The sequence below is a fragment of the Myotis lucifugus genome, unplaced genomic scaffold (genome assembly GCF_000147115.1).
Source record: "Myotis lucifugus unplaced genomic scaffold, Myoluc2.0 scaffold_55, whole genome shotgun sequence".
Classification (NCBI taxonomy): Eukaryota; Metazoa; Chordata; class Mammalia; order Chiroptera; family Vespertilionidae; genus Myotis; species Myotis lucifugus.
Window position 1 is genome coordinate 765,285 of NW_005871103.1, and position 12,225 is coordinate 777,509.

The 12,225-nt window shown below is 56.6% G+C and overlaps 1 protein-coding gene across 1 annotated transcript in view; it reads left to right on the forward strand.

The window, feature by feature from the left end:
• LRIG1 (leucine rich repeats and immunoglobulin like domains 1) overlaps window positions 1-12,225 on the forward strand; it is a 102,128-nt gene that overhangs the window by 66,005 nt on the left and 23,898 nt on the right. The window contains exons 4-7 of the mRNA XM_023754037.1: window positions 5,137-5,274; window positions 7,504-7,647; window positions 9,017-9,160; window positions 11,489-11,632. Of these exons, the coding sequence (XP_023609805.1) occupies window positions 9,150-9,160; window positions 11,489-11,632 (155 nt within the window). The 5' untranslated portion in view covers window positions 5,137-5,274; window positions 7,504-7,647; window positions 9,017-9,149. The remainder of the gene's footprint in view (window positions 1-5,136; window positions 5,275-7,503; window positions 7,648-9,016; window positions 9,161-11,488; window positions 11,633-12,225) is intronic.

Here is a 12,225-nt window from a genome sequence, read left to right on the forward strand (position 1 = left end):
AGGTGGGCCTGCTGCCCTGGCCCTTGTGTGCTGGCTCCTTCACTTTCCAGCTGTGACTCCGGAAAATTCCAGCAGCCTTTGAGCCTGTTTCTCCAACGGAGAGACTGGGGATAAGACTAGGACCCACCTCACGCGTGAGTTCGCTGGGTTGGCCCGGGCCTGCTGCACGCAGGTGTTCACTTATTGGCCAGCGGTGTTATGAGAACGTGGACAAGGATTCAGAGGTTAGAGAGATGAGTGTGCACCTTCTTTGGAGCTAAGCTGTTTAGTTCAGGAGTGACGGCCTGACCCCTGTGCTGCACATGCCCAGTTTTGTAAAGTGAATGCGGATTGAGCAGGGCAGCAAACACGTCTTCACAGCCATCCACTCTGGAGGAGGTGGGGGTCTAACCCAGGTGGCTGGCGGTGTGGAGGGGATACTGGGGGGCCTGCTCCTCTGGTGGGCAGGGTGGGGTTTGGTGGGTGAGTCTGGGGTGGGGCCTGAGTCTTGCTGCAGGAGTGGGAAGGAAGGAGTCAGCCACCCCGAGTCCTGCAGAAGTTTTGGCCTGGGATCTGCTTTGCAGCCCTTTGTCCTATGGCTGGTTTGACACTCGCCAGCTGGAACAGGCTTGCTTCATGCGTGCAGCTAAGAGTGAGCACTGCGCCAGCCCTTCGCTCCTCAGAGGCGTCGGGCCTCCTGCTTGCATAGACGTGGCAGAGGGATAGACAGGGACCAGTCATTTATTACTTTTCTTCATTCTTTTCCCAAAGCACCTCCAACAAACGAGGCTGAGCCTGGCTCTGAGGCTGATACAAACGAGAGCACGTTTAATTGAGCAGCCCCGGGGGCGTGGGAGCTTCCATCCCACTGTACAGACGGGCTCTGCCGAGGCTCCCACCTGCAGGTGGTGAGCCTGGGGTTTGAACTTCGGCAGGTATGGCCTGTGGCATGTTCTTCAGCTGTGCCATGTTACAGCCCAGGAAGAGCTCCGGACCTGGGTCCACGAGACGCCTAACACAGTGTGCTGCTTGCTCTGGGAGAGAAGGGAGGCGGAGTTCTGCAGGAGCACAGAGCTGTGGGCTCTGCTTTCCTCAGCCCGAGGAGTGCAGGAGGAGTTTGATCCGGGCTCTAGCCTGGAGCGTAGAGAGACCAGCTGCGAGGGAGAAGATGGCACATGTGTCCTCGGCAGCTGGGAGCAGCAGTGCTCAGCCCGAGGAACTCTGGAGCCCCGTGGGCTGGGTGGTTGGCATCTGGGCAGCGCTGCCCCAGACCGTTGGCAGGCTCTCTTCATCCTTCGTGCTCCTTGACTGAACTCATCTGCTGGCATCATTCTCTTCTGCTTAAGTGCTCGTGAACCCCACATTGTGCCCCGCCTTGGCCTCTCTGAGTTCACGCGTGTTCTTTCTTTGTGGTTCATTCAACAAATATTAATTGAGCATCTGTTGAGTGCCTCACATTGTTCTCATGGTTAGAGAGTAGTGGACAAAACAGACACACACACCTGCTTTCATGGAGGCACATCTGCTGGGAGACGTGTTAAACTAGAAATATACAAAATTCTGGGTGTCTTCGAGGGTAACTAGAGGCATAAAGAAAGTAGGTGAAGAAGTGGAGAATGTGTGTGTGTGTGTGTGTGTGTGAGAGAGAGAGAGAGAGAGAAGTGTGTGTGTGTGTGTGTGTGTGAGAGAGAGAGAGAGAGAGAGAGAGAGAGAGAGAGAAAGAGAGAGGAGTGTGTGTGTATGTGAGAGAGTGAGAGGGGGGGGAAGAGAGAGAGAAAGGGAGGGGGAAGCTTGCATGAGCTTGTGGTTTTAGACTGTGTGGCCAGGGAAGCCCATTGAGAAGGTAACTTTGAATTAAAAAAAAAAATGTGGAAGAAGTAAGGGCATGAGGCCTGTGGGTCTTCGAGGGAAGAGCTTGTCAGCAGTGGGAAAGGTAAGTGCAGAGGTCCCGAGGCAGGACCCTGCTGCAGTGTCTGAGGCCGTGTGGTGCGTGCAGGGGTGGAGGTAGGAGGTGAGGCAGCAAGGTGGGGGTGTGGCCATCACATGGGCCTTGGAGAACATGGTAAGGACATGGTCCAAAAGGAGACACACAAGCCATTGTTGGAGATTTAGGCATGAACTAACTTGTTTTTTGCTTTGTTTTATTTTTAAATCATGGTAAAATGTATGTAATAAGAAATTTGCCATCTTAATCGTTTTAAGTGTACGGTGCAGTACACACGTGTGTGCAAAGCTCCAGAGCTCCCTCCATCTTGCAAACGAGCCCTGCACCATTGACCAGCTCCCCATTCCTGCCCCCCGGCCCCGGCAGCCACCAGTCGGCGTGCTGCTCCGAGACCTAATGCGAGTGCAACCATACAGGGTGTCTTTCTGTGACTGGCTCATTTCACGTAGCATAACGTCCTTACGATTCATCCACGTGGTAGCAGGGGTTAGAATTTGCCTCTCAAGGCAGAACAACAGTCCCTGGTATGTACACCACGTTACTGTCCATGCACACTGGGTTGCTGCACCTGTTGACTGTTGTGAATGCTGCTGGGAATATGAGTGTCAGATACCTCTCAGATCCACCTCCAGGTCTTTGGATATATACCCAGAAGTCGTACTGTTGGGTCACATGGTGATTTTGTGTTTGATTGTTGAGGCCCCATCACACCATTTTCTTCAGCAGTCGCACCAGGTTTCAGCTTCTCCACAGCCCGAGTAATCAGTGATGTTGATCATCTTTTCATGTGCTCTTGGCCATTTGTATACCTTTTGTGCAGAAGCATCGATTTAGGTTCTTTGCTCGTTTTTTAATCAGGCTGCTGGGTGGTGCTGTTGAGGGCAGGGCTGTCTGTATTCTAGATGCAGCCACTCCGGGACAGGACGTAAGTGGGCAAAGACCACGGTGTAGCCTGTAGCTGCTCCCCTGGTCATCTTGACGTCTCCAGATTAGAGCACACAGGGTCCCATTCATGCACCTCCACTTGCCATCTCCTGGGGGCCCGTCCCTTTCTCCCATCTCATGTCTGTGTTGCCGCCACCCTCTCCTGGCCCTGTGACAGGATTCCCGCTCATCAGCCTGGCCCGGGAGGCATTGCGGGCACGGCTCCGCCTGCCCTGCCAGCTCCAGGACCCATCCGCTCTGCGCTGCTGCGTCCCTGTCTCCCCGGCATCGGCATCCTGCCCTCACGCTGGGCCCCAGCACCCTGGGCCCCAGGCTCATCCTTCCTGCCTCTGTACGCCCAGGCTCCTCGCCCTCTCATCTCCATGGCGCCTCGCTATGCCTTCAGGAGCTCTCCCAGCTCCCAGCGAGCCCGCACCCCAGAGCCTTCCGGCAGAGCGGCCTGGCGCGGGGCAGGGCGTGCGGTTCAGTGAGTAAACAGGCTGACAAGGCAGGAGACGTGTAAGATGAAAGGCAGAGACAGAGGAGAGGAGGCAGGGAGAAGTGCGGGGTTCCAGCCGCTGCCCGGGGCCCCTCCACTGTGTGCGGCCCCCCCTTTGTTCCACTTCAGGCCCTGGCGCCCCTTCCTGTCTTTTCAGACTCGTCCTGGCTCCCACAGTTCCTGGGTACGGCTGCCTTTTTCCTGCTCTGTTTCCCATACTTTACATAATAAAGGTCTCCTTTTACTTTATTTTGCCCTTTCTTTTTCTTTTTGAGTCAGAAAACTGAAGAGACTATCTTCACTAAGAACTTAATAAAGAACTCAAAGGAAAGAGCTTTGTGGGGGCAGGCGGGGGCGTGAAGGGAAAAGTCGTCTTTCATTCTCGAGGCTCCCTGTGTGTGGAGCTGTGCCTTGTAAGCGGGCCCTTGGGTTCAGAGCCTGGGAGAGTTGTGAGAAAACAAAGGCGGGGGGAGAGGCCCCGAGCTTCTGGGAAGAGGGCCTTGTTCACGCTGCTGGAACGGATTTGGGCAAGTGTTTGTTTAAAAGAGATGCCACTTGGTAAGCAACGCCTGGCTCACTGTGGGTGCTGGGGAATGTCTGATGGCTGCAGACCCTGGCACTGCTGACTCCAGGCTGGCCCGGGGGCGCCGGGACCCAGAGCCAGCGCTGCCCCCACCACGCTGGTGTCTGAACCTGAACTTCGATGAGGCTGCGGTGACGAGACTGCCAGGCCGGGCCAGGCCCATGCACGGGCCGCTCCCTCCAGCCTTGCTTACCATGGGTTGTCTTTCTCCTGATTAATAAACACTGGCTCGTTGATTAGACTGTAGCTTTGTCAGAAGCAGGATTAAAGGTACATTTAAACCGCTGCGGTAAGACGCCTTTCTTGGAGGCGGTGCAACACGGAATCCTTAGCTAACGTCTGCCGCGTGCTTCTGTGCGGGTCAGGGTGGATCACCCGCGTCCCTACGATGAGGAGGGAGTTGCGTCACGGGCCAGGTGAGTGGTGACGGTAACACAGAGGCAGATGGGAAGAACAAGGGAAGGCCCGTGGTCTGAGGTGGCAGCCGCAGGTGCATCGCAGGGCTGTGTGCTCCAGGTTGAGATGCTGAGCTCACATTTCCAGGCATGGAAGCGGGAACAAAATGACCGAGGGCTAGCGGCAGAGGTCAGGGGATTCAGTCTCGTCAGATCCAGCACCGAGTTCCTGGTCTCCCTGGGGGAGATTTTGGTTTTTTTTTTTAAATCCCTTGTGCCTGTCTGCACGCCTGGCACGTGGTAGGTATTGGTAAAGTGTGAGGAGTGTAGCCACGTGTTGAGATGGATTAACTGGCTGTGGGCTCAGTGCCTGCAGCCCTGTACCTGGTGGGGTTGGATGAGGGCCCGAAGGTTCGAGATGGGAAGCACTGGGAACTGGCTGGTCCCACTGGGCGCTCGCTGAGGGAGGGCATCGGCGAGCCCAGGTTCCGGTCCTGCCGTGCGCTCTGCACGTGTCTGAAGTGTCCCCCTGTGTTCTCGCCCTGGGGGGAGCGGCCTGGGCTTGGAACTCGGACAGACTTGGGTGCTCTGCCTGGCACCCGCCCAGACAGACGGGGGTGCTCTGTCTAGCACCCGCCCAGCTGGTGACAGCTCGAGGGGAGGGAGGAGAGGGGATGGCACCTGGACTGTCACTGCATTTGTAATTTTTTGAGAGCAAAACAGGAAAAAATGAGTCTAAACGAAGTGGTGGGGAAAACAATTGTTTCTGTGCAGAAAGACATGCTTGAGTCACGTCCTCCGTGTGTTTCAGGCAGCACAACAAGATCCGCAGCGTGGAGGGGCGCCAGCTGAGGGCCTACTTGGCGCTGGAGGTGCTGGACCTGAGCTGGAACAACCTCACGGAGGTGCACAGCGCCTGCTTCCTGCAGGGACCGCCCTTAAAGGAGCTGTAAGTGCCCCTGCGCTGCCGGGCGGGCACTAGGGCTGGTGGCAGGGAGGGCGCTTCCTCTTCTCAGCCGTGGCCGTGCCGAGGCCGTGGGGCTGGGCACAGAGCTCCTCGTGCGGCCTCTGCAGAGCCCAGGGCTGGGCGCCCTCTATGGTAGAGCGTTAGAGACAGACAGGCAGCTGAGGCCAGGAGCGTACCGGTGAGCTTAGTAGACTGACCACTGAGAGGAGAAGTGAGCCTCAGATACAGGCCTGTCTTGGCTACAAAGCCTGCTCTCTCTCCCGCTTACGGGGCTGCCTCCAGGAAGGCGGAGAGGAGACGCAAGCTCTCGAGGAAGGACGGGGACCTCTGCGAGGCGGGCCTGTCCGCATGTCTGTCTAGCGTCACGCACTATTGAAACGCGCACTTGGTGCACTTGAGAGAGCAGGTGCTCCGTGCTGTGGTTCTCAGAACCTTCTAGATTTTGCTGTCAGTCTGTTTTGCTTTTACCCATCTTTTTTTTTTTTTTTTTAAATATATATTTTATTGATTTTTTACAGAGAGAAAGGGAGAGAGATAGAGAGTTAGAAACATGGATGAGAGAGAAACATCGATCAGCTGCCTCCTGCACACCTCCTACTGGGGATGTGCCTGCAACCAAGGTACATGCCCTTGACTGGAATCGAACCTGGGACCCTTCAATCCGCAGGCTGACGCTCTATCCACTGAGCCAAACCAGTTAGGGCGCTTTTACCCATCTTAATGCGCTCTCTCATACCCATCGGACGGCAGCTGGGAGGCAAGTTAAAACCTATTTAACCCACTGCCTGTTGGTGGGAAAGGCTGCTTTGGGGAAGAAACTAAAGGCTCTGGCGGAGGAGACACGTTCTGATGACGTGTGAGTTCACTCCCGCCTGACTCTGCCCTGACTCCCTGGAGACCGTCCGCAAGGCTGGATGGGGCCACGGTGACCCATCTGCTCGGCGGCCACGGCTCGGCACGGGCGTGTTCCAGGGCCCGCAGGGAGAGGAGAGGTTTCTCTCAGGCTGCACCGAGGCCCTGGACTGGGAACGGAAGCCCGGGGCCTTCAGAGGCCAGGGTGGCAGAGCCCAGGCCCGGGCGGGCTCTGCAGAGCTGTGCCCCCACCTGGCACCTCCTTGCATGGAGCCAGGAAACCACCACCTGCTGAGCTGAATGGAAGTGCCCTTCTCCCTGTGCCTGAGAGCAGGGGGCGCTTTCTGTTTGCACACAGTGGCCAGTGTGTCTTTATCACCCAGACTGTCCTCTCACCTGGAGTGTTGGGAACAAGCGGTCCAGCCCCATTTGCAAAGGACCCTCATGTGCCCTGCCCTGGCTGCTGCCTGGTGGGGTGACGGAAGATGCCTGTTCCCTCCCTCCCTGTAGAAAGTTCTCTCGGAGCTTCTCCTTCTGCTTAAGCCACCAAAACCCGCATTTGTTTGGGGAATAGGAGAGGTAGTGGCAGCATCTCATGGGACATCAGTGTTCCCCCCTTTTCTGTCCCTTCTCCTCTCTTCTTGCTCTGTCAGTGCGCACAGTGGGACCACAAGGCGGGCTGTGGGCTGCGTGCGCTGGGAGGGGAGGTGTCCTTACACGCGGAATCCTGGCAGTGGGGCCCATCGCCGTGAGGCGTGTGTTCTGAAGGGATTCTGTGCCAGTCTCTAACGAGTGTGTCTTAGATTTAAAATCGCTGCCACGAACGGGTTTGTGCACCTTTATTACGTAAGCCGTACAGTGAGACCCACTTCAACATTAAAGGCTGTCTCCCCCAACGCTGACATGCACTTGGGCCTTGCCTTGCAGTGCTTTCTGCTTCCTAGGGCTTCTCTCACCAACCCTGACCCTCACCTTGGGTTATGGGTGCTGAGGAGGAATCCTGCAGGTGGCCCTGGAGGTGGCAGCACCCAGCAGGGCTGGGGCAGGGGGTGCCGGTTGTGTAGGTGCTGATTTCCTCCCTCCTGGCGTCACCCACTGGCCTCGGTGCATGTGCTGCAGGCGGACACAGCTCCGTCCTGCATGGGTGGTGCTGCCCCCGCCTCACCTGGCTGTCCCGTGGGGAGAGCTGCCCCCTCCTCACCTGGCTGTCCTTTGGGGAGTGCACGGGTGTCAGTGTCTCAGGACACCCGTGTCTCTGGGGTGGTGGCTTATTTTCCCAAGTTGGCGGGTCTGGTGTCTGCAACAGAACGAGGAAGGCCTCCTGCTGACCACTGTATTTTCTCTCCCGGATCATTCCAGCAATCTGGCAAGTAACCGGATCGGCACCCTGGAGTCCGGAGCGTTTGATGGTCTGTCACGGTCGCTGCTGACGCTTCGCCTGAGCAGGAACAGGATCACCCAGCTTCCTGTGAAAGCGTTCAAGCTGCCGAGGCTGACACAGCTGTGAGTGTGGAAACCCGCATGTTCATTCAGGTCACCAAGCCTGGTGGGGCCAGACCTCCCCGAGGACCCCGTGCCAAATGCAGCTCCTTCCTCGCTCCCGGCCAAGCTCTGCGTGAATGACCCACAGTGACCCAGTGGCGACACCCAATCAGAGCAGACGAGGCGCTGGTCTGGTGCCTGCGGCTCTCCGGCTGCTGAGACCCACTGAGGATGGAGAGTGCGGCCTGTGGCCACGCTCCAGAGCACAAGGAGGACTCCTGCTCACTAGCCGCGCTGGCGGAGCTCAGGCCGCGTGGGCTCCTGACTGGTCATGGAGGTTCTGCCTTTTTAAAGGGCCTGTACAGTCTGTGCCCCGGGCCTCGTGGTGCCCAGCTCGCGGCAGTGTGAGAGGAAGCTAGTGTAGCTGGAGGGAGTCCTGAGCAAGAGAGAGGCCATCGTCTTCACCTAGTTTGTTGATTGATTGATTTTTTCTGGAGAGAGGATCTCTTTGTTTAGTGTTTGATGACCAAGGTCCAGTACCCTCTGGGAATGGCCCAGAGTTTGGAGTCGAGAAAACCTCTTTTCTGAACCCAATGGAGTATTTGTTCTGTATTTATTTCCTGTATCTTCTTTGCAGCAAAAGAATATATCTCAGGAAAATAAGCCACTATTGGGATTTGGTTTAAACAGAACAAAACAGGTGTTTAGAGCTAGGTGTGACAGTAAGGTGGGGTGCACCCAGCGCTGCTTCACACACGCACCCCCCTGCGCCCGGCTCCCGCTCCTGTCGCCGGGCAGGTCTGTGTGAGGCAGGCCGTGAGGTGCTGCCCAAGTGTTTGGGGAAACGAAGGGCTTTCTGAGAAGCCTGGGTTCCCCACCCCTCCCCCCAGTGCTGCCGACAGACCCAGCCCCCGATTCCTGAAACCTTTTGGTTAACTGAGGTTTATCACACGGGCCAGAAGCCAAACGTGTGCTCCATGGTGTGCCCAGCCCCCTCGCTCCCCCTGGGCAGTGACTGCTCTCCGCGACTGGAGATGCTGGGAGTGCCTCCCGTGGGAAGCGTCACTTCCGTTAGATTTTTCCTGGGTGAGGCGCCTGGTCTGGGTTTCTGTTGCTCGCCTGGGGCGCTTGCATCCTGAGTCCTACTCCCTCCTCGCTGCAGACAGCCATCCCGGAGGAATGGGCGCTCCCTCGCTCAGGAGCTCTCCCCTCCTCTTTGTTCCTTAGCTGGGGCCCGGGCAGTGCCAGGGGCTGCCTGGCGGGTGCCCCTCACACCAGCTCCACCCGGATTTTCCCTGCTGCCCGGAAACCCAGCAGGGACTGTGTGGGAATGGCTGCAGGTGAGGGGTGCGTGCCGGACGCTCTGAACCCACCGGCTTTGTCTTTTTAGGGACCTGAATCGGAATCGGATCCGGCTGATCGAGGGCCTGACGTTCCAGGGGCTGGACAGCTTGGAGGTGCTGAAGCTGCAGCGAAACAACATCAGCCGGCTGACGGACGGGGCCTTCTGGGGGCTGTCCAGGATGCAGGCGCTGTGAGTATGCGCCGTGCCAGGGCCCGTGTGGTCTGTGTGTGGCGCCCTCTGCCCAAGGGCTGTTAGGACTTTGGCGGGGCCTCACTCGTGTTTCTGGGGACTCCAGATAAGGGTGTTTTCCTGGAAGGTTAGGAAAATCTCAGGGCAGTTTAGTGGATTTGGTGGAGAATGTTGGGTAGTGAAGATGGGGCCATCCTTCTGGGGCTGCTCCCCCTCCTTCGTGGCTCCCCTCCCAGACCCTCCCCCGCCCCACACCCTACAGAAAGTTCCCTCCCCTGTTGGGGGTCTGACAGTCTGAGGTGCAGGTGGGCCGACATGTACCGCTCATCCTGGGAGATTGATTTCTCGTTTGGTGAGCTCATTGGGCGTTGGTGCAGCTGCCCCTTTGTCCAGGGAACAGGCGTGCACATCGCTGCTCGTGCTGCCGCCGAGTCACACAAAACCACAAGAAGGCGCGGACAGGGCGGAGAAGGCAGCTGCCCGCTTCTGCTTTCGGACATTTAGATTTGTTTACTGTTCGTCAGAAGGACCTGCCTCGCAGTTGCACACGTGCTCAGACTGGGAGGAAAGCGTGGCGTCCGCTCCTGCCCTCGTCCCTCCCCGACGTGCTCCCAGCGGCAGTCACGTCTTATTTCTCTGCTTGAGTTTTCCTGGCTGTCGTCCTGCTGGTGGTTGTGCCACGTTAGACACGTCACCGCTGTCTGGGTTTGTCAGTCTGGGTTGTCTTGCTTTATGGTCAGTGGTTTCACTTGTTCAAGACACCGTCCCGCTCCCCCCAGTCTCCACACATGATGTTTCTGTGTTTTTTTATTAGTTTTCTTTGCAACTGAAACAAAAACAATTCTAGTTCCTGTCTCTCGACCATGCCTTTTACATTCATATACACATACTCTTACACACACATTCACATACACACACTCACACACATATACATACTGACACACACATACACTCATACATACACATATACTCACACATACATTCATATACACACTCACACACATACACTGACACACACATATACACATACACACATATACTCATGCATTCACATACACATGCTGACACACACATACATTCAGATACACATACACATACTAACATTCACACACATACGTATACTAGTAACACACATACTCTTATATTCACATACATACACTAACACATACATACTGATACACACTCACACATACATATACACTCATACATACACATACACATATACACATTCATATACATATACACACACATACCAGTACACTCACACATATACTGACACACATACACATAAACACACATATACTCACATACACATTCACATACACATGCTGACACACACACATACACTCAGATACCCACACACACATACAAAGATACACATGCACAAACACACAAGCACTCACACACATACACACACACACACACTGAGGAGTGATGGTGTTAGCACTGTGGTTTGCGTCTCCCTCTCTTCTATGCTGCCTTGGACCAGCTGTATCTGTTTTTACATATTTAAGTACACTTTCACCTGACATCTTAAAACTGTCATTTTAGACTTTGAAATCTAGGTGGTCGTGTGCTGGGTGGACTGAGATGAAAGAGAATTTGCAGAAGGAAGTGCAGTGAGCACGCAAGCATGGTTTTCATGTTGAACAAATCACACCAGTTGGGGTGATGAGCTGCCTCAGAGTCAGTGCTTCCTTCTGCGCAGCAGCAGGCAGCGAGGTGGATAGCAGCGGAATGCGGTGCCCGAGTGCTTGTCATACGAGGTGGGGCACCATGTGGGTGACGGCTTCTGTTCTCGGGTCAGGCCGTGCATGGCCAGGAAGCCGGTGGCAGTGTCCTTGCTTCCCCTTGGCGGGAGCGCGAGCCCTCAGCGCCGGGCTGAGTTCTGACATGTTTTCTCGTGTCCCTCAGCAGCCTGTGGAGGAGTACCCTTGGGCACCTCCATTTTCCAGATGTCCAGGTCACGCAGCCCACAAAGGAGCAAAATTGGGATTTAAATCCAAGGGGTCTGACCCCAGGGTTTCCTCATCTGCAAGGTTTTTCTTTCATGGGCTCTGTCCTCAGTGTGCAGCTCATCTGCCCATTTGTGTGCCTGGTTCTGAACTTGGCCTGGACACGCACCATCTGTTTGGGTTTGCCTGTCTTGCCTGCACACGCGTGTGCACACATGCGCCCATGCACACATACCCTCGCGTACTGTCATTGAGTCCTTGGTGCCGACCAGGGGCTCTGTGGTGTCCGGTCCTGGGCTCCAGCCCCCTGCTCTGGCCGCGGGGAATGGCCCGGGGCCCGCCTCCTCCATCGTGCGTGTGGCTGTCGTTGCAGGCACCTGGAGCACAACAGCCTGGTGGAGGTGAACAGCGGCTCGCTCTACGGCCTCACAGCCCTGCACCAGCTCCACCTCAGCAACAACTCCATCTCCCGCATCAGCCGCGACGGCTGGAGCTTCTGCCAGAAGCTGCACGAGCTGTGAGTGTCGCCCGCTGTGCGCTGTGCCCATTAGACACTGCCTGCCTGGCGTGGCTGGGGGCCTGGCGTGTCCCACAGCTCGGTGGGCGGGGCGGGCTCAGGCGGGCAGGGCTCAAAGGAGGCACTGACCTGTCAGGGAGGCCAGTGCCCAGCACCAGGCCCAGAGCAGGACCCCGAGGCTGCAGACCTCAGTGGGTTGAGTTTGACCCTTCCTGCTCCCCTCTCTCTGTTCCCCAGGGGTAGCCTTGGCTTCCTGGGCTGGAGAGGGCCGGGCAGCCTGCAGGAGGTTCTCCGTGCAGCTGCTCACAGAGCTGTTGCTCATTAATCGCCACAAGGAACACGGACTTCTTTAGGGAAGGGGTTACTTGGGCTCAAACACAGCGAGGACAGCGATCCTGAGAGATGGCGACACGCTGACAGACGGTTTACATGCCCTCGTGGTCTCTGCCTCCCTGCACGTAGCCAGGTCTCTGCACTGGCTCCTCCCCTCCCCCCCCCCCCAAGTACCCTGGAACCTGGGCTGGGGGGGAGGGACCTATGCCTGGTCTTTATTGAAAACGAAAGTCCCTATTCCCTTTGGGAAACTCCCCCAC